General features: G+C 40.5%; 1 protein-coding gene across 6 annotated transcripts in view; it reads left to right on the forward strand.

Annotated features, from left to right (window-relative positions):
• The first annotated feature begins 427 nt into the window (after positions 1–427).
• The window catches only part of LOC135485588 (uncharacterized), a 30828-nt gene continuing 13496 nt past the window's right edge, over positions 428–17759 (forward strand). For 5 of the 6 annotated variants that reach the window (XM_064767775.1, XM_064767779.1, XM_064767776.1 and 2 more), the window contains exons 1-2: positions 428–514; positions 2938–3822. In XM_064767775.1, coding sequence (XP_064623845.1) covers positions 2991–3822 — 832 coding nt within the window. In that variant the 5' untranslated portion in view covers positions 428–514; positions 2938–2990. Of the gene's footprint in view, positions 515–2937; positions 3823–5622; positions 5864–17759 lie in introns of those variants that run through there. The other variant, XM_064767780.1, reaches the window with a different exon arrangement.

Genomic DNA, 17759 nt, shown 5'->3' on the forward strand with positions numbered 1-17759 from the left:
CACCGGGAAAACCCTTGTCCGCAATTTTTCATCATTTGAACTGCGCACGTGCGCAATTGTTCAACATTTGAACCGCGCACGTGCATTTGTTTACAATTTCATTTCCCGCGGAATCTCAAAGATCACATGACCTGCTAACGCGGATTCGATATAACATTGACCCTGACGTCACGTACTACTTTTTAGACCGGTTTACTATCCGGGTCAGATTATTGTAATTTTGGGCAATATCATATCCTTCGTTATCATGAGTAACTATAATGACTGAAAAAATTATAACCAACAGGAGACAGAGGAAATCTTAGCTTTCATTCACATATCTTTTGTGCAGAGAGCAGGGATTGCAAAAATCTTGGAATTCTGAACTATTTTGTTAGCGTGTTCACTTTTCTTTTTCATGATGGTCGTGAATTGGCATGCGTAAATACGATAGCAACTTTTCTGTGTGTGGACTTTATATGACAACCTATTTTGAAGCAGTGCAATTACCACTAAGTACCACATTGTCAGGGAGGTAAGTTAACAAATGCAAAAGTTCAATATATCTAGTTTCTACATTTGCAGATTCTGCTGCAGTTGCACTCTCCATATGTGGATTTTGCTAGCATCAAAATTCGGCCTGATCAGGTCGCTTGGCGATTGGTGCAGCTGTTTTCCTCCGATACACTACCGCACTCTGTACATCTTACTGTACATTTTTGCTATGTTTACAGTGGTTCTGGATACAGAGATTTCCAGTGTATTCCCCAGTGTGCTGTGTACTATTTTAACTGTGCAATCATGAACAGGATGTTGTAGGTAGAACCCACATGGTGTATTTGTTAGTGTAAATAAATGCTGTTATTATGTATGCCTATAGTAAATAATAAAATGATGGTCAGGTAATTAATTTCATTTGACAACATCAATTTCTGCAGTTAGTGTTGTCGTCGTCAGTCAGCTTCCATGACGTAGTACCAGAAGCTTGTCACTCATTTGAACAGACCTGTTTGGGTGCTGATGTGACCAGGCATCTTGCCTTTCACCTGGAGCGAAGGGTGACAGTTGCTTAAGTTATGGCAATGTCCGAATTTGCCTAGCTATTGACGCACGTTGTGAGTGTGGGCATTAGTTTTGTCTGGGCCCAGCCGTCACTGAGTCGGCATGCTGTCACAGTGTCAGCTGTCCTGCTCTCACTGATGATGAGATGACGACTGACTGATATCCGGTTTATGACAGGGGTTAGTTTTCGACTATTCAGGTTACAGAGTTGGGTCCACGACCGAATACCAATATCTGATGTGCATTTGAAGAATATACTTGTTTTGTGTTCTTTCTCTCCTTTCGTTTGCCTCAGCCAAAGCTCTCACTGTAAGGGGAAGGACTACATGTATAATGTCCTGGGAGTGGGACAAATACTGGAATAAGGACTAGGACCCAGGCGACCCCAGTTGGGCACCTTTTGTTTTAGTAATGGTATTTGACAAGAGAGCAGGGTTGCAATTGCTTGAATTTGAGATGAAAACATTCAGGAGATACACAGAGTCCCTTAATATAAGCCTACTAGAAACCATGTCTACTACATGTATCGACAGGGCCTGTGACTAGGAACAAGTGCAGGAAATGCTGGATTCTGCACTCCCCAGCAGAAATCTGATTAAATAACATGTATGAGCTGGGTTTATCCGGGGAGTTTAATGTTAGAATAGATGATGAATTGGAGAACTAAATAGTGACATATCAATTCAAACTGTTGGATTATCACAGCTGGGCCTATGTGGTATTGAATATTGGCTTATGCCCACATGTACATGTATGCAATACTCCTAGTCTAAGTCCCTATAGGTCGATGTTGTGCATTGCCAGTTTAAAGCCTGTGCCATATACAAAATGTTAGCTATCATAAGGCCGGCCGGTGTTGTTTGGTGTTGAATAGCAATACTCACACACAATGAGCAAATGGATTCAAAACCGATCTATTCATAAGTGTTTTGCTGCAGAATATTTTAAAGTGCAAATGCATAAACTTCTGCAGTAATTGATGTAAGTTTTTAAGAAAGTGTTTGTCAATTGTAACGTATGAAGGAACGCTAGATAGATTTGCCTTGATGTCTACCCTTCCTTTAGCTTGCTTCCTGGTGTGCAATGAATAGGATGGGTTTCAAGTCATAAGTCATTTCATTTGAAGCCTGTCTTGGTGGCATTGACTGGAGAAGTACCCATATCATGAGTTTCAGTCCCATGTCATCTTGCAGTGTGGAAAATGAGCTCAGTTGTACACCTTTATTCGAGGTCTTCCAGACAATTTCATTTCATGCTTTTGTGATTTTCTATGTAATTTTTCCCAATTCCCCAATGTTATGATTTGCTCATGGGTTTTACTTGAACATTGAGATAAAGTTCTATCCAGTTCCAGGAGGTGTCAGCACCTATTTGTTTTATTGCCATGATCAATACTGGGATTGTGTTGTTCTTTCACATTGAGAATTCAAACATGTCGGCGCATTTAATCGGGTTCGATGGCCTCAATCAATGAGGCAGGGTGTGAATTTAACATATTTTAACACTTCCTGTTCTTCCCTGAACATACACTTGTCGCAGACCTTGTGCGAAAGTTGAAATGAAAGTTTGCACATTCTGTGAGATCACTTGAAAGATAAAAACCTGAGGATTTCATCAATATTTGTCAAGGAATGATGGACCGTACAGAGCGGAAACGGTCAAAGGTCAATGTACTATGACAATTTGCAGCATGCATTCGGACAGTTCTAAATGCCCATCTATGATTGACTGAATGAGTGCACTTGAAGATTGTTGAAGTTGTTCTTGAATTCGCAATGAGTCAGTGTAAAAATAATAAGATAATAGCTGAAAATCCTGAGTTAGTTGATTCCAAAGTTTTTAGATGCAGCCATAATTTGATATCGTCCGTAAAAGACTGTCTTGTTTTCTTTTTAGGAGTGGTACACCATCTAAAAGTAAAATGCCAGACAAGACAAAAGACGGGTGATATGCATAAGATGTCAGCGGGCTTTCCAAATCCTCGGGACAATGTGGATGGCATTGTTATGTCGAAGTCTACGCAGGCGACGGCTATTACTCAATTTCAGAGTATGATCTTGCCAAACGTACCTGTCAGAATGACCACTGGTTCTCAGGACTTCTCCGTTACTAGCGGCAGTTCTTTGACATATCCTCAAACAACTGGTCACTATTCAAATCACCAGAGTATTTTCAACTTCAGTGAAGGAGCTTTCAGGAAGGAAGAAAAGGATGCCCATTTGGGATCGAAGGTGGTAGAGGCAACTCAGTCACCCCCTGTCAATATGAACCATTTTCAGAAGTCTTTTACCTTCCCTACTCAGGCTGTGGACTCGAAATCAGGGATTGTGGCGAACGTGAGTGTTGCCGATGAAAAGGGCATGTCCCCGTTGTCCATCGTGCCTATGTCATATCAAGACGGTGGTCAACCAAGCCCTGCTTCGTCGACGCAGAGTTTACCAAACAACCAGGCCTTGCGCTACCAGGCTTCGGGACGTGATGCCATGCTCAGTGCCATTAACTATAATGAGGCTGAAATGTTACATGAAGGGGGGTTCGATGTCACAGGCAACTTAGGCAATCTTGACGACGGCTTGCTGAGTGGGATGACGAGTACCCAAAATCCTCCAAATTCAAATCCGTTTGATTTATTCGACGGTGACGGGAACGTGAATGATGCTTACAACATGGAAGCAACCCAAGATCTCCAGTTGCCGTCAGATTCATTTCCGGAGCACTCGTCTGGTTTTAACATGAGTGACAACAGCAATCTTAGTGCTGCAGGGGAGCAGGAGAGGCAAGGTGGGTTTATATCTTACTTCATGTTTCAACGTCATTTGAGAAGTCGCTTCCAAAACTAAACTGAAACTGTTGCAACAACTGATATAATTATTTTCTTACCACAACCTAAACCTTGCATGCACTATACATGTATATTATTTCAGTTCTGGTTTAAATAACATGGTAAGATCCCTTAAAAACATGTGGCTGCACTCTTGTGCACCTTTTACACCATTGTATGGCAAATTACTATGATTTTCTTGTCTGGTTTATGTGCCTCATCCATATGCGACAGTTTTCTCCGGGAAGCTTTGGTTGCCTTGGTAACGGTTGTAATGACGCCAGTACATAAATTATAGTATCCAGGTACAAGTATCTCCATGGAAATCATAAAATTTACTCAAACAACTCCATATCCATTATTGAATTCAATTTGTTTGAATTGTTGTTGTTAAAATTTTAATGATTGTTACAATGATGTTTTTCTTTTGCCAAAAAGATTTTTTTGAGTTGGATTAAAGAGGTCAAGGGATCAAGGTTATTTTTACTACCTTAGGTGATGCAGACAGTGATAACCAGGTGAAGGGATCTTATGTACCTGTGTCTTGGACTGATGCCTGGGAATATGGGCCATCGCTCAGAGCCTTGGCCAATTACAAGATAGGACCCTGGGAGATGCTGGGTGCCAAGAATCTATGTCACAATAACCTGGATTTGGAGCTTTCGGCATGCCTGACTAGTTCAATGCTGCCGGACAATACAATCTTGTCCGGGACTTTTCGTTTGAGTTGCTCTGTGTCCAAAGGTTTTGGTCACAAAGTGATCCTTTTATAGTGCTACATGTAGCTAGTGTGCCTGCTAATCAAAATGATGAAACATTTATTTGAGTCCTCTCTCATTGGTGCAACTATTTTATAAGTTTTTTTAGAGGGCAGAATTGAAGAATTGGCCATGAATACGAAGCTGTTTGGTGTCATGTCATTTCTGAATCGGAGAGCCTTAGTGACAATTGCTCCCAAATAATGTTTTACAAAATTGCAGTTTTAAACGTGCATGTTCTTGAAATGTGTTGGGACAGACTTGTCCTGGTTCAGTCATTGTGAGGATCTCATCAGCCCAACGAAAGGCTGGCATGGGCAGACACATTGTTCACGAGTGGTTTTCTTACTAATGTGTAGGTGTGTTGAGTCCTGACTACTTGTAACAGAACCTCAGTACACCTGAATTTATAGGCGCAGGCATCTTTAAATCAGCCGAGGTATGGACTGATTGGATATGTAGTGAAGTGTATTCACACCAAGTTGTGCAAAGGCGCTGCAAGGTAGAACATCAGTGTTGCTCTCATGGTGACGAGTCACTACATGTAAATATTTGCAGAAGGCATAGTCAGAACTTCTACATCATTCAATACAGAAACATGTAGGGCCCTTTATGATTATATTGTGAAAAATGTTTTATTGGTCTAAGGTCTGGTTTGACTGGTTGTTTTATGTTGATCAAATCAAATGATATTTGGTGACGGTTTTATAACCGCTAATACTGAAATTATTACTTATGATTATGTTTACTGCTGTGTGGTATTTTAATTTTGTGATCGTGCCAAATTTTTGTGAGGTGAAGTACAATGTATGTCAAGGAAAATGGGGGTCCCAGGTTGATAATTTCCTGTGGTGTCCCAATAACAATACTTGAGATATACAACACCATGTAATGCGGCTATTTTTAGCATTATGAACTCATGACCATGCAAAAGGCTGTTTTGGTTACATGTGGCATATTGTTTACTTGTGATTCATTGGAATTTTTGTGGGATATCACAAATGACATGTACCGGGTAGTGACTTTTCCATATACATTCATCTTTCATTCATGCCAAAATGAAAGTCTAGAAGTGGTGTTTCAAAGACAAAGGCCAATATGAGAAATGTACAAAGTTCTTGGCTGATATTTTGTTTGTTTGTAAACATTGGGAGAGAGGACTAATCTTCTTGGTCAGACATGCGTTTGAAGGTTCTCAACCGTGTCAGGAATATAAATAGTGTCCAAGCGTTACGATCGTTAGGTATGTTATTTCATGTCTTCTATTTTGACGTCTTGCAATGCTATGGCCCAATGGAGCCAGGTAGTTGCAGATCCAGAGAATGGCCTAGAGGACATGTGCCCCGTTGATACCGAGCAGAGGTGTCCCCTCTTGTCTGTGAGGGGCCTCTGCCCTTCCACCTCTGGGTACATGTATAGAATTCTTACTGCATAATTGGAAATTGAAGTTTTCAGATGCAGTTATGTAATTTTTTGGCAGAACTGGTCTTCATCATCCACCCTTCACCACTCAATGATATAACGATTGTTAAATTTGTCTGCCCTGCACCTGGGCCGAGGGGCCGGGGGTATTCTCAAGAGAGTATTTCTCCTCCAAGGCGGAAGGAGCGTTAGACATGCCACTATGGTTAGGCGCCAGGTTGGTACATTGGCCAAGTGTCTCTGTCTTCGGGCAGACAGGTCTGTAGTAAAGACAATTACATCATCGTATTAAGCGAGAGGTAGACTATGGTGAGCCTGTTGGCAGTTGCCTACTAAACTGTGGCCTTTTCAATTTCAGCACATCTCTCATTAACCATATCAGCAACCCTTTAAGTCCAAAGTTAACCCTTACTGAAATTTGGCAATGTGACAAAATGTCTGATAAACATGTGCATATTTTTCATGTTTAAATTAAATTTTAGGGAAGGGCGGGCTCATGTTATTCATGATAATCTAGAATCTAGAATTTGCCATTTACATTTTATATTACCACATGAATTGTTTCAGACAGAGTAGTTTTCTCTTTATCAAATGTTTTTTCTTTGATGGGTCGTATATTTTGTGTTTGTTTTAAGCAGTTTTACCATCTCTGCTCACACAGGCTTCAGGCAAATGCTAAGTTTAGCTCAAATAATCAATGTTTTGTGATGAAAATAGAAACTTTAATAAAGGATTCTGAAAAAACACTGAAACAGAACTACATGTTACAATCTGACGACTAAAAATGTGTAGTTTTTTCGCTTTCAGGTGTTGAACTTTGCATAACATTTGTTTTTATGTGTCTCTTTCAATGAATCTTTCCAGGGTGGCGGGTCCTATTCAATTGAAACATTTACAGTGACGTTTATACCGTGCCAGCCTAACATGCCACGTGAATGTTCTTTGTGACACGCACTGCACAATTTAAAAACAATGCATCCGCCTCTTCAGGCTCCTGTTTTATCATGTCTCTTTGTGGGTATAAGAGCCCCCCCCCCCTCGTTCATCATTGCTTCCCATGTGTCACTTGTGTGTCAAGATGAGGTCCATTTGGTTCATAATTAGAAGTTATTTTAAAATAATTCTGAATGTCGGGTTGAAGTGAGCCAATCACTGAACTAACAAGGATCTGCAATCCAAACTCAGGGAAATGTAACTTGTTGATATCAGTGCAAATCACAGTATTATCAATAAGGATACTAAATCATGTAGACAGACATGTAGAATGCATGCAAACCTAGGCACATTTTCAGGTTATAAAATTTTTCTCAAATTTCAAATGCCCTGTCACACACTGTGGATGTAAATCAATGCCTTCACGTAGAAAACTTCAATCGTATCATGTTAATGACAGTACCTTGAGCACGATGTCTGTGTATTTCATCTCGATATTTTTTTACCGTTTGTGACGCACATATGCCATGAGCCTCTTTTCTCTTTTCGCCATCTGATCATCGTCGTTGGATGGTCTTTGTAATAGTGCACGTGCATTAAGGCTGTTTGCATGGCCTACACTCTCACTTGACATTTCGATGTTATTGATTCTGTTCATGTTGACTGAAAGAGAAAGTGATGAGTAAGTACCAGAAGTGCAAGGTCTTGCATGTCCTGGACATTAAAACTCCAAAACAGCCAGGAAGAATGAAGGTGATCTAATGTCTAGTAGTATCATGAACTTTCTGTGCTTGCCGACTTTGCTACATAATTCCCTCTTCTGGCCAGGCCTTTAGCATGCTTTAGAGGGGTATATGAATGGTAGAGATAATGGAAGCATAGTGGATTTCAGAAGAGCTGCTTGGCATCTTCAAAGCGATTCTATTTGAAAGGTGCATTAAAATCCTGAAACTTAAATTGTCACAACACTGTCTTCAAGAATGAGCTTGGGCTATTCACATGGTTGTGGCAAACATATCTTGCTGCATAGGTTGAGAAATACATGATGGGTAACATTAAGAATGACAAGCAACCTGAGCTTGCTCTCTCCATGACAAAAACATGACTGAGATATATATGTTTGTGTGTGACTGGTGATACACGAGAACATTTTTTTCCTAGCGCAACTGTTGACAGTATTGCTACAGGACTGGTCTTTTTAGTATCGTGTTGCGAAACATCAGAAGCGACCCTATTGCCCCCCAAATAAATGATCCTGATCATGTCATCCTTGTTTGTCTGTTGATAAAAAAACAAAAACTTGACATATGTTTGTTGGGGTTTAGCATCCCCCCATGGTTCACTCAGTGATCACATCCATATCACTGCATGAGGATCATAAGCACAGGCAAAGTTCATCATGTCTTAGATTGAGGCTTTTGCCTCTGGCCAGCATTTGGCATACATTTGTCTCTTAGCTTGCCGGATAAAAATCAATTTGATTGATCACCAATATTTGATATGTTTTGATTCAAGTAAAAACTTTGTTTGTTGTGTGTGGTCTTTTCAGAATCAATGCATGTTTCATACATCACCACGTTGGCAGGTTGTCTGTAACCTTGAGGTAATGGATGCATTGATTTTCAAGTTCACTGTTGACGTCATGGCATCGTATAAAGGCGAATGACATTTAAAGGTTGATTGTGCGTGATGTCATCATACAAACTACCCTGGGAAGGGGTAGCGTTTTTCCTATGACCCAGGTCTCAGAGAGGAAGCCTAAGGTTCAAGTACAACCTGTGATGCTAGTGTTGAAGGAAAATATTTGGGTTTAGGGAGCAACACCCACCTACATCTACAATGTAGATATGGATAGAAGTGATGGCGACGAGCACCACCTGAAATCTCAGGACAGGCCACTGCAGACCTAATTAAAGGATAAACATGGCAGAATCCAAAAGGTGCCAGTACATCCACATCAGATCAGACACCACTCCTGCCAGTCCTGGTCCCTTGAGACTGGCCTCATCAGTTGACACTCAATTCTATCATTCATAAAATTAAGTCAGATGATCTGATTTTATAAAACTAAAAGCAGTGAGATATTTTTAATGCAGAAAAGTTCCCGAGTTATCGTATAAAGTTAGTTGTATCAATTATGGTTAATTGGCAGCACTCTGGATGTCTGTCAAGCAATTAACGACTCGCAATTAACCACTTGAGCAAGCAAATTGTCACACAGGATTGACCTTTTCTGATTCAATAACAAGTTTTAACATGTCATTAACCATGCTAATGATATCAGGATTCACGAGTCTGTCACCCAGCGCGTTGTCCGCTGCAGTGAAGACGACCAATGTAAATACTAAATGGCAGCATATTTATGTTGTTTTTTCTCAAATCCTTCCCTGGTAATCACATTGTGATGCTCGCCAACTATATGATTTAGCTCGGATGCGGTATATTATGATTACATCAACCGTTGTCATGACACCCGATTCATTCATCTAGCCCACTCCATTCTAAATGAGCTCAGTAGACGTGTCTTTTGCCAAAGCTACATTCGAATGTGGCATGCACCGTATGGGATGAATCCTATACCGGAGGACCCCTACCATCAGTACTCATGGTACCGTTTGTTCGGTAGGTCATTCCAAATTCCTAAACTTCAAATTGAAGAATTTTCATGTCACAGTTCTCGCTACTCTGTGCTTTGTGCTGAACGCCAACACCCGCTTCAGTCGTCTTGCTAAGTATGTATGTGCGTAGCTGTATTATCAGTGTCGATGCTCGTGTGAGCATCATGCTATACTTCTCATTCCAATGTAATGCTCTCTATCATTGTCTCAGAAGGTCATGTTATTGTTAAAAAGGGCTCAGGAAAAGTGTCTTATCCTATTTGGCTTGTTTAACAATGTCTTTTCTTCCGGCTTTTAATCTTATCCGATTTCTGATGGTTATTCATCATCGCATTTGCCCACTCAGTTGGTGCCCTTTCGGATGACATTGAACTGCATGGTTGCAACTCATTGTCCAATATGTCTTCTTATTGAAGTGTTATTGATGTTTTTTTCTAATAATCATTATTGTTGCATGTTTTAAAGGAAATATTGGCATGCAATCAATGGCCTATTGATTTCCTCTAATAACCCACATTCAGCTACATACAGTTATTGGTCCTTGTCAAAAGAGGAAAAAATTGTGTCATTGTCTGCTTGAGGATGGTGTGCCGATGCTACTGTCTCCAACAGGAGGAAGTCAAGATTGTTACTGAAGTTCTCCATTGGTGAGGGTTCTGTCCTTGCCTTGCTTTGCCCCGACTCCTGGGGATTTAGGTGGCCCTGCCTAATGGCAACAATTTTAGACAGCTGCCTCTGCCCTTCTTGGTGACACCGACAGCTCATTATGATATGAACTGCTGGCGACAATGATAAATTGGTTGCTGGCAGTATGGTCAGACTCCTGGAACAGCTTATAAATCAAGGCTGAGGTCCAAACCTTGCTGCTGCATGCCTCAGGACCTGTCCACAAAATTGCAATAAAAGTGGCAAATATTTTTTTAACCTCATGGTAGACCATTATCATCCTCATCAAATCATTGAGTGTCTTCCGGGAGTTTCAGGGATGAGGCAAAAATAATAACTTCATTGTCATATTAACCAGGGTGGTTGTACAGGTGTTATGAGGATTCTGAGCTGAAAACCAAGTTGATTTTGTAAAAAGGTTGTGTTTTATTGAAGGTGTTATTCTTTCTTCTTATTCACCTTAGAAAGACTTCAAAGAAAGCTGAATTGGTAGATAGTTGGGTTTTTTGGGTAAAAGCTTGCATGGAAGCTTAATTTTGGTGAGAAAAGTGATTCCTTCATGCATAAATGATAAAGGTTGCATCTAAAGTCTGTCCAGCAGGCAGCACATCCATGAGCAAATGAGCTACGAAAGACCAGTCCACATGCAATGATACAGCACTGAGAACCCCTGTCTGCCAGCTTAAGAACTGAGACACTGCGCTGTCCCCTTCGGCCTCTTGTCTTCCAAGGCACCAGATAATTGTCAATGATACGCTTGTCACCCCGTCCGGTGAGTCAGAGCTGTGTTCCCTGCTCCCTGTCGCTGTCTTCCTGGGGAGGGGAAGTGTGCCGTTTCATGTGAGGTGGTGACTAAGTGGGCCACCGCAGTTAAGAGGATCAACGGATTACTGTTTGCCTGTCAGTAGACGCTCTGATTGAACAATTGATTTGGCCTCTTCATTGGTGATTCATGATATGCAATCAATTTTTTCACCAAATCTTTTAGTCCTGTTGTTGTCGCCTGGTTCATGTGGTTTACGATGGTTTGGGTCATGTTGGTCAAATGCAAGTTGTAAACAACGCGCCATTTCCAGTGTTTCGCTGATCAAAGAGACAATCCACTAACTTCTTCGTTATTGCTTGTGAAGGCTGGATGTAGGTCTTATCAGTTCTGCATATAAATAAGAATGCTGACAATACTCCTTTGAGGACTTAGACTGGAATCGGCACCGACATAGGCAGGAAGTTCAAACAAAATTTCCAGATTTCAGATTGCAGTGATGTTGTTTGACGAGACAAAAATCACAAACTTTTGCTAGTTTCTAAGGTTGTGCACCTTACATTGTTCATTAGCAGATTGTCATTGGTGACTGTGGCAGTCTTAAAAGAAGTGTTCAATGTTGCCCTGTTGATGAACCAGTGTAAACGTGCCCATGTTGTACCCATCGACATGCAACTACCATGATTTATTGTTGGGTTTGGAACCACGGGCATAGAAGTATCTTCTGCAGGCCACTGTGGAAACGTTCTTGAGTTTGTTTTGAATGCAAGATCATGATTCCTGTCGCTAAGCTCAACCGTTAACATGCAACTCAATCGGAGATATGATGTTTCCAGTTCATCCTATATTCTGCTTGCACTTGATGATGAACAGGAGGATGAGACAATGAGCTTTCTGCATTTGCTTCTGTGTGCAGCTTCCGTGGGAAGGAAGAAACCATGAGCATGTAAAAATTGTTCATTCAGTGATTATGTCAGTTCACATTAGATTTCTTATAAGTCTGCTGCGAATTGGCAAAAACGTGACTCAGAATAATGCTTTGAAGTTGCACTGGATCTGATTATCATTGACTGGCTCTAAAAGGCTTTGAAAAGAAGCATTTGATTTTTGTCTGGTTCTTTATCTGGGCAATTTTTCTGATGAAGGCTTTGCTGTGGTTCATGTACTTATGCTTTTTATGCTAACATAACCTCATCATTTGGTGAAAGTTGGTTAGTGCAAATTTCTATAGAGAATCTATTAAACTGGACACTCGATTTCGGCCCCTCTGTTATCAAGATGTATCACTCACCACTCACTACGGTGACTATGACAATTCAATGCCGCACATCCTTTTCCGCGAGACAGTCAGATGTCATTTAGAAATTTATAGGTATCGTGGTTCGATATATGTGCAATTAAGTTTCGCAGTGGAAGGCAGATGTACAAGAAACTGATTATAAATTGCTCATTTTCAGAACAGGAGATTATTTTCTTTTCGACTGTATAGTACACTTTGCAGGTTCTCCCTTTATTTTAAACCACTGCTCATTTGGATGTCTGGGCCGGGAGTAAACTGATTCTATCTTGGCTTGATGTATTGGACCCTTGGGGTGACCAAATCTATAACTGGCCTGCAGAGTTGAGCTAGAATGCTATGGCCTCACTTGCATCGCTGTCAGGTCTAGACTCTTCGATCACAAAGACCACTAAGACTGGAATTTGTATGTCAAGATGAAGAAAGGGTCTCAGTATTTACTACTGAAACTGCAACTCATTAAACCAAATACCTGCCCCGGCAATGGTGGGTGATCTTCCAGTTCCTCCTCTGATTTACTACTAAATGAGACGTCTGAATATGCTGCAGCCTACTTTAGCTAGCTTGGCAAACTAGAGTGATAATACAACTGGGTATGAGAAGATGACAGACAATGGTGCCATGGGGACGTCGATGCTGTAATTGAGGTAATTATGTGACTCAAGGAGATAATTGTACAAGATGATACAACTATCTTCTAGTCACTGGAGTGCATTTTATTTTACCATGAGGTGAAATTCCAATGGATAGAAGTGCTGTGTCTGTCCATGCTTGAAATAAAGGGGTTTTATCGGGTTAGTATGTTGACCTACATTTTGCATCTTTGACCTACATTTCGCATCTAGACCAGCAAGGTTTTTGCATCTCATCAATCTTATGAGAGAATAAACCTATCGGAGACAAAAATGCACATTTCAGTGATGATGCTTTCATGCTCTTCTGCCCTCCTGTCGAAGTCTATTGGACTTGTGGGGCATTGAAAGAGTCAAATAATGCAGTTAATTTTTTTAGCACGGCACATTTCCTCATCTTTTGGCAATAAAAAAAGATTTTAAAGGGAAATTACATAAAACACTTGGTAAATGTAGTCTAGTTGTGGACTAGTTGTCGACAGCTGCAGCTTTAAAAGCAGATATGTTCTCCACTGGATGATTACAAGTGATTGTAAAAAGGCTACAAATGACTGCTGATGAAGTGATTAAAAAATTGTCTACCGTATATTGAGTTTGTCTGCTTGACAGTTTATGCTGCCCTTGGGCATTCTAATCCTCGCAAAGTCATGCAAAAAGACGCACGGAAAAGATGGGCCATTAAAACTGCATGACGAACACCTGGGGTAACTTACAAGTCCACTGTGGCCGATGAGTCAGCAGTGCAGTCATTTGACGTCTTTAGCCAATTTGCGGGTGCCGTTAATTTAATCAGAAAATATTCTGATGAATGCAGATGAGCATTGGGAAGGCATTTGTTCTTGGTGATTAATTTCTGCGTTCGTGACTTTGTCGTCCTGGATCAGTTCAGGCTGTTTACAAAAATCTGATTCGCATTTCCGTCCTATCCTCACATGCAGTAACGATTGGTTCTCTGAGCTTCGAGACAACTCAATAGGTCTGTTTCATCACCCGATTCTCGGTGAGGCTGTCATAAAATAATGGCCTCCCGGGGCAGCTGGATTAGATTTATACCATTTGCTGAATCAGATTTCTGATTTGCATTTCCTGAAGCAGTTAATTTGTGGTTGGCTGTGTTATCTTGACTGCTCCTGGTACGCAAGATGAACGTGACTTGTAGTAGTAACTGACATTACACTCATTCATTATTTCAACTGCAGGTGTAATGAGAGTTTGTATTTGGGTGTATGAGGACTTCTATTTCCTTTGCCACTGGTCTGAGCATTCAGTGTCATCCCCAACAATGTCTTGATGAGTTTGTGTGTCTGTCACCAGTTTTATAGTTTGGCGTCAAATGCAGAAGAGGTCATCTTCGAATTTATGTTTTGAGTGTTAAAAATGCGGTTGATATACAATGGGATTTCTTCTAAGTCCATTGGCATGATATATATTCAGATAGGTATATTCCCCATTGACACCCAATGACTGTGATGATATTGATATTGATATTGATTCTTTCTCAAGCTAAAATGTGTGGTTAGATTACAAAAGTATGTCTGAATTTCTTAAGAAAACACTCTAGATAAAACACAGTTGTCTTTGTCTCAAGTGCTGCCATCTCCCTTTTAATGAGGGAATCAATTAACAGTCTTGCTTGAGATTATATCCACTGGACCACTCGCGTTCCTGACTGATGAAGCATGATTACAGATAGATTATCTATGGAGATAGTAATAGTGGGGTGTCACAGTCTTTAAAATGTTTTGTCATATCGAAAATCAGATGTTTTTTTTCGTGTTCAGTATTTTTTCGAAGACCTCTGGGACATGGTCATGCAGATTAAAACTCTGTTTGCTTTGCTTCTAGCAAGTATAGATTTTTCCTTCCTTCTACTTTATTTGATTTGTCTGCATGAGTGTTTTTGTTTAGCAATATAATTAACAATGAGGAATGAAAAATGCGTTATCGAATGGAATTACAAAAAAGCTTTTGATGGTGAGAGCACAGCTATTGGGCTCTTACCCACTTTCTGTTAACTTAGGTAGGAGTTTATTTTCTGAGGACAATGAATGAAGCTATGGTAACTGGAGCTAGTCTGTGTCACTGAATAATCAATGTAACTGCACCCTCAGAGATAAGTCCAATATTTTTCTTCGAATGTGTGAGTAATTTATTATCAATGTAGGCTTACCATAAACACTGAGAGCTATGCCCTTCTATGACCTTTCTGATGACATTTCTTCGCTTATGACAAAATGTAGCAAAGGAGTTAAAACACCCGATATTATCGATGATGACGTTTAGTGCGGTGAATGAAAGGATTAGTGCTGCAGGCTTCAAGTGCGAGTTCAAGGAAATAAACACTGTTCGAGAGTACTGAATGTCTTCCATTTCGATCTGTTTTGTAGCAGTGTTGAGTAGGCTAACAAAAGCTTGCGTGAAGTGTGTGCCTCTGGCATTCTGTCTGAATAGGAGAAGTACCATTGGAATTTGTAGTTTTTTATGCAAAACAAAGCTTTGTAGTCATTGCACAAAAGGTTTTTGAAGTGAGAATGTTAGTTGAATCTGCTACTGACAATACTGTAAATGTTTATTGATTAATCCTCTGATGGCTTCGATACATCATTAACCCTCGCTCTGCCGGAGGCGAATCATTTCATGAATTACATATGAAGATTGCAGCAGCGTGAGTGCTTGTATCTGATCACATGCGAAGTTGATTATTTAGTCACGTTGCATGTCTTCTACTTCATTCTAAAATGCATTAACTTCGTAGCTGTTAATTGAGGTACGATGGAGACGCCATCCCCCCAAGCGAGTAAATTATTCTCTTCATCTACGCAGATTCTGATTGATTGAGCACCAACACCTTCCTCCCCCTGCCCCCCCCCCCCTAACATTGGGCTGAAACTGAAGAGTTCTGGAAAGCAAGCGTGTGTTGACTTTCCATAATCCCATTTCAACTCGCCCATGCAGTCCAACAGGGCCAGTGAATGGTGTCTGATGACGTGTTGCCCCTCCCCCTTGAACTTAAGGCTAATAATGTTAGCAATAGCAGTCGTGTACAGTATTAAGTACTATAAAACTTGCTCAAGATGTTAGCTTAGCTTTCGTGTTAGGCCTACAAAGTATGTCCTTTGTTGGATGATCTCTGTTCAAATCTTCCTTTCCGGTCGTTAGAAATGGGCCAATTTCCAACATGATCATTTGTCGGGGTCTTCATTCATGGTTTCGGCAAGAACTGTCTTGATTAGCATAAAAACGAATTGAAGACACTTATCAATGATCTAGTGTAAAAAGATCAGTGAACTACCGATCCTTTTGGAGCTCCTGTCTTTTGAAATCGAAAAACTCACTGTCTGGATGCTACAATAATGTTGTATTAAATGATAAAATGACTCATCTTTTGTGTATATTAAAGTGCACTATGATATTCAAAAGGTTCTATTAAGGCCTACCAGTTTCTGTGCATGTATGTATGTAGTGATATGGGTCTATTATTGATCATTTTCTACAATATGTTGTAGAATCTACACAATGCTGAATTTATTATTGAAATATTCATCCACTTTCTATGTATAAATTAAGTTGATTTCAGTTGGAGGTGTATCAGCTCCCATGTGCTGACTGTGGTTTCGAAGCGATGGGTAAAATCTGAGAAAGTGCACAAGGTGTTAATGAATGAAACGAAGTGCAGGGCCCTTTTCCAGAGTGACAAAGTTTGCCCAAGGTACACCAGACTAGGTGTATGGCAAAAGGTTTATAGCAATCGATGATACAGTGTTTCAGCAAGAGTATGAAAAGGACAGGTAGAGAATTGAAGGGCACCGCAAAAAGAAATTCTTTGGCTGAAACACTTCATAATTCAATGACAGTGTGATACTTTGGTCTGCTCACATCCTCAGACCAAAAGTGTCCTCAGTGAAAAGAATTTCTTTCTATCAAAAGATATTTTGGCACAGCACCACTTCCTAGGTTACTCTCTCTCTGTTCATCTTTGAGCAGTTGGTACGGCCATGGCCGTTGCTAAATTCTTGATGGATATTAAGCCAGTATACCTGTGTTCTGCCCACAGGGATTGGGAAAACGGTAGGCGTGTGCTTGATCTGGGGTCCGTATGTCCAACCATCAGATTGCATTTACGTTCTTGCCTGGCTAATGGAGGCATGTTTTAATGATGTGTATTCTTCCTGTGAGTTGATGGTCTCTGATTATACTGGAACATTCTCTGCCCTTCATCTTCTCTGATGACACTTTGTCTTTGATGATAAAAAACGTGTCTCTCCCTGGTAGGCGTTATGAAATTGCATGTCTTCCACTATCAAGGCTTGCATTTTCTGGTGCCGGATATATGATTACCATGTTGTTCCGCAATCTGAGTGGGAAGTGTAATCCATTTCAGCCCAGGATCTCATGTTCATTTCTTCTCCAAGACTAACCCTTTTATGTTGCAAGTTTCAGCATGCAGCCGATGAATCGGCATGGTCTTGATACGCAGATGTAGAAACCCCTGTATTAAGCAAGCGTTTCTTTAGCGTGCAACTACTTCAGAAAAAGAAAAAGTTACAATCTTATTGACATTGTTTACAAGAAAGTAATGTCTTGGTCATTTGCTTGCTCCTCCTTTCTGAGAAATTATGAATTGAATGAGGGACGATGAAACAATATAAAACTCTATAGGATGGTTGTCATGACAGGTCTACAGTAACAGTCACAGAAGTATACCACTTAAGCCAGACCCTTTGCAGTACATTAATTCGAACCCGCAAGTGTCTCGCAAACTAGTGATTTTTATCGCAGGGACCTGCAGTTTTAGAAAAGGTGATGAA

The sequence above is a fragment of the Lineus longissimus genome, chromosome 3 (genome assembly GCF_910592395.1).
Source record: "Lineus longissimus chromosome 3, tnLinLong1.2, whole genome shotgun sequence".
Lineage (NCBI taxonomy): Eukaryota > Metazoa > Nemertea > Pilidiophora > Heteronemertea > Lineidae > Lineus > Lineus longissimus.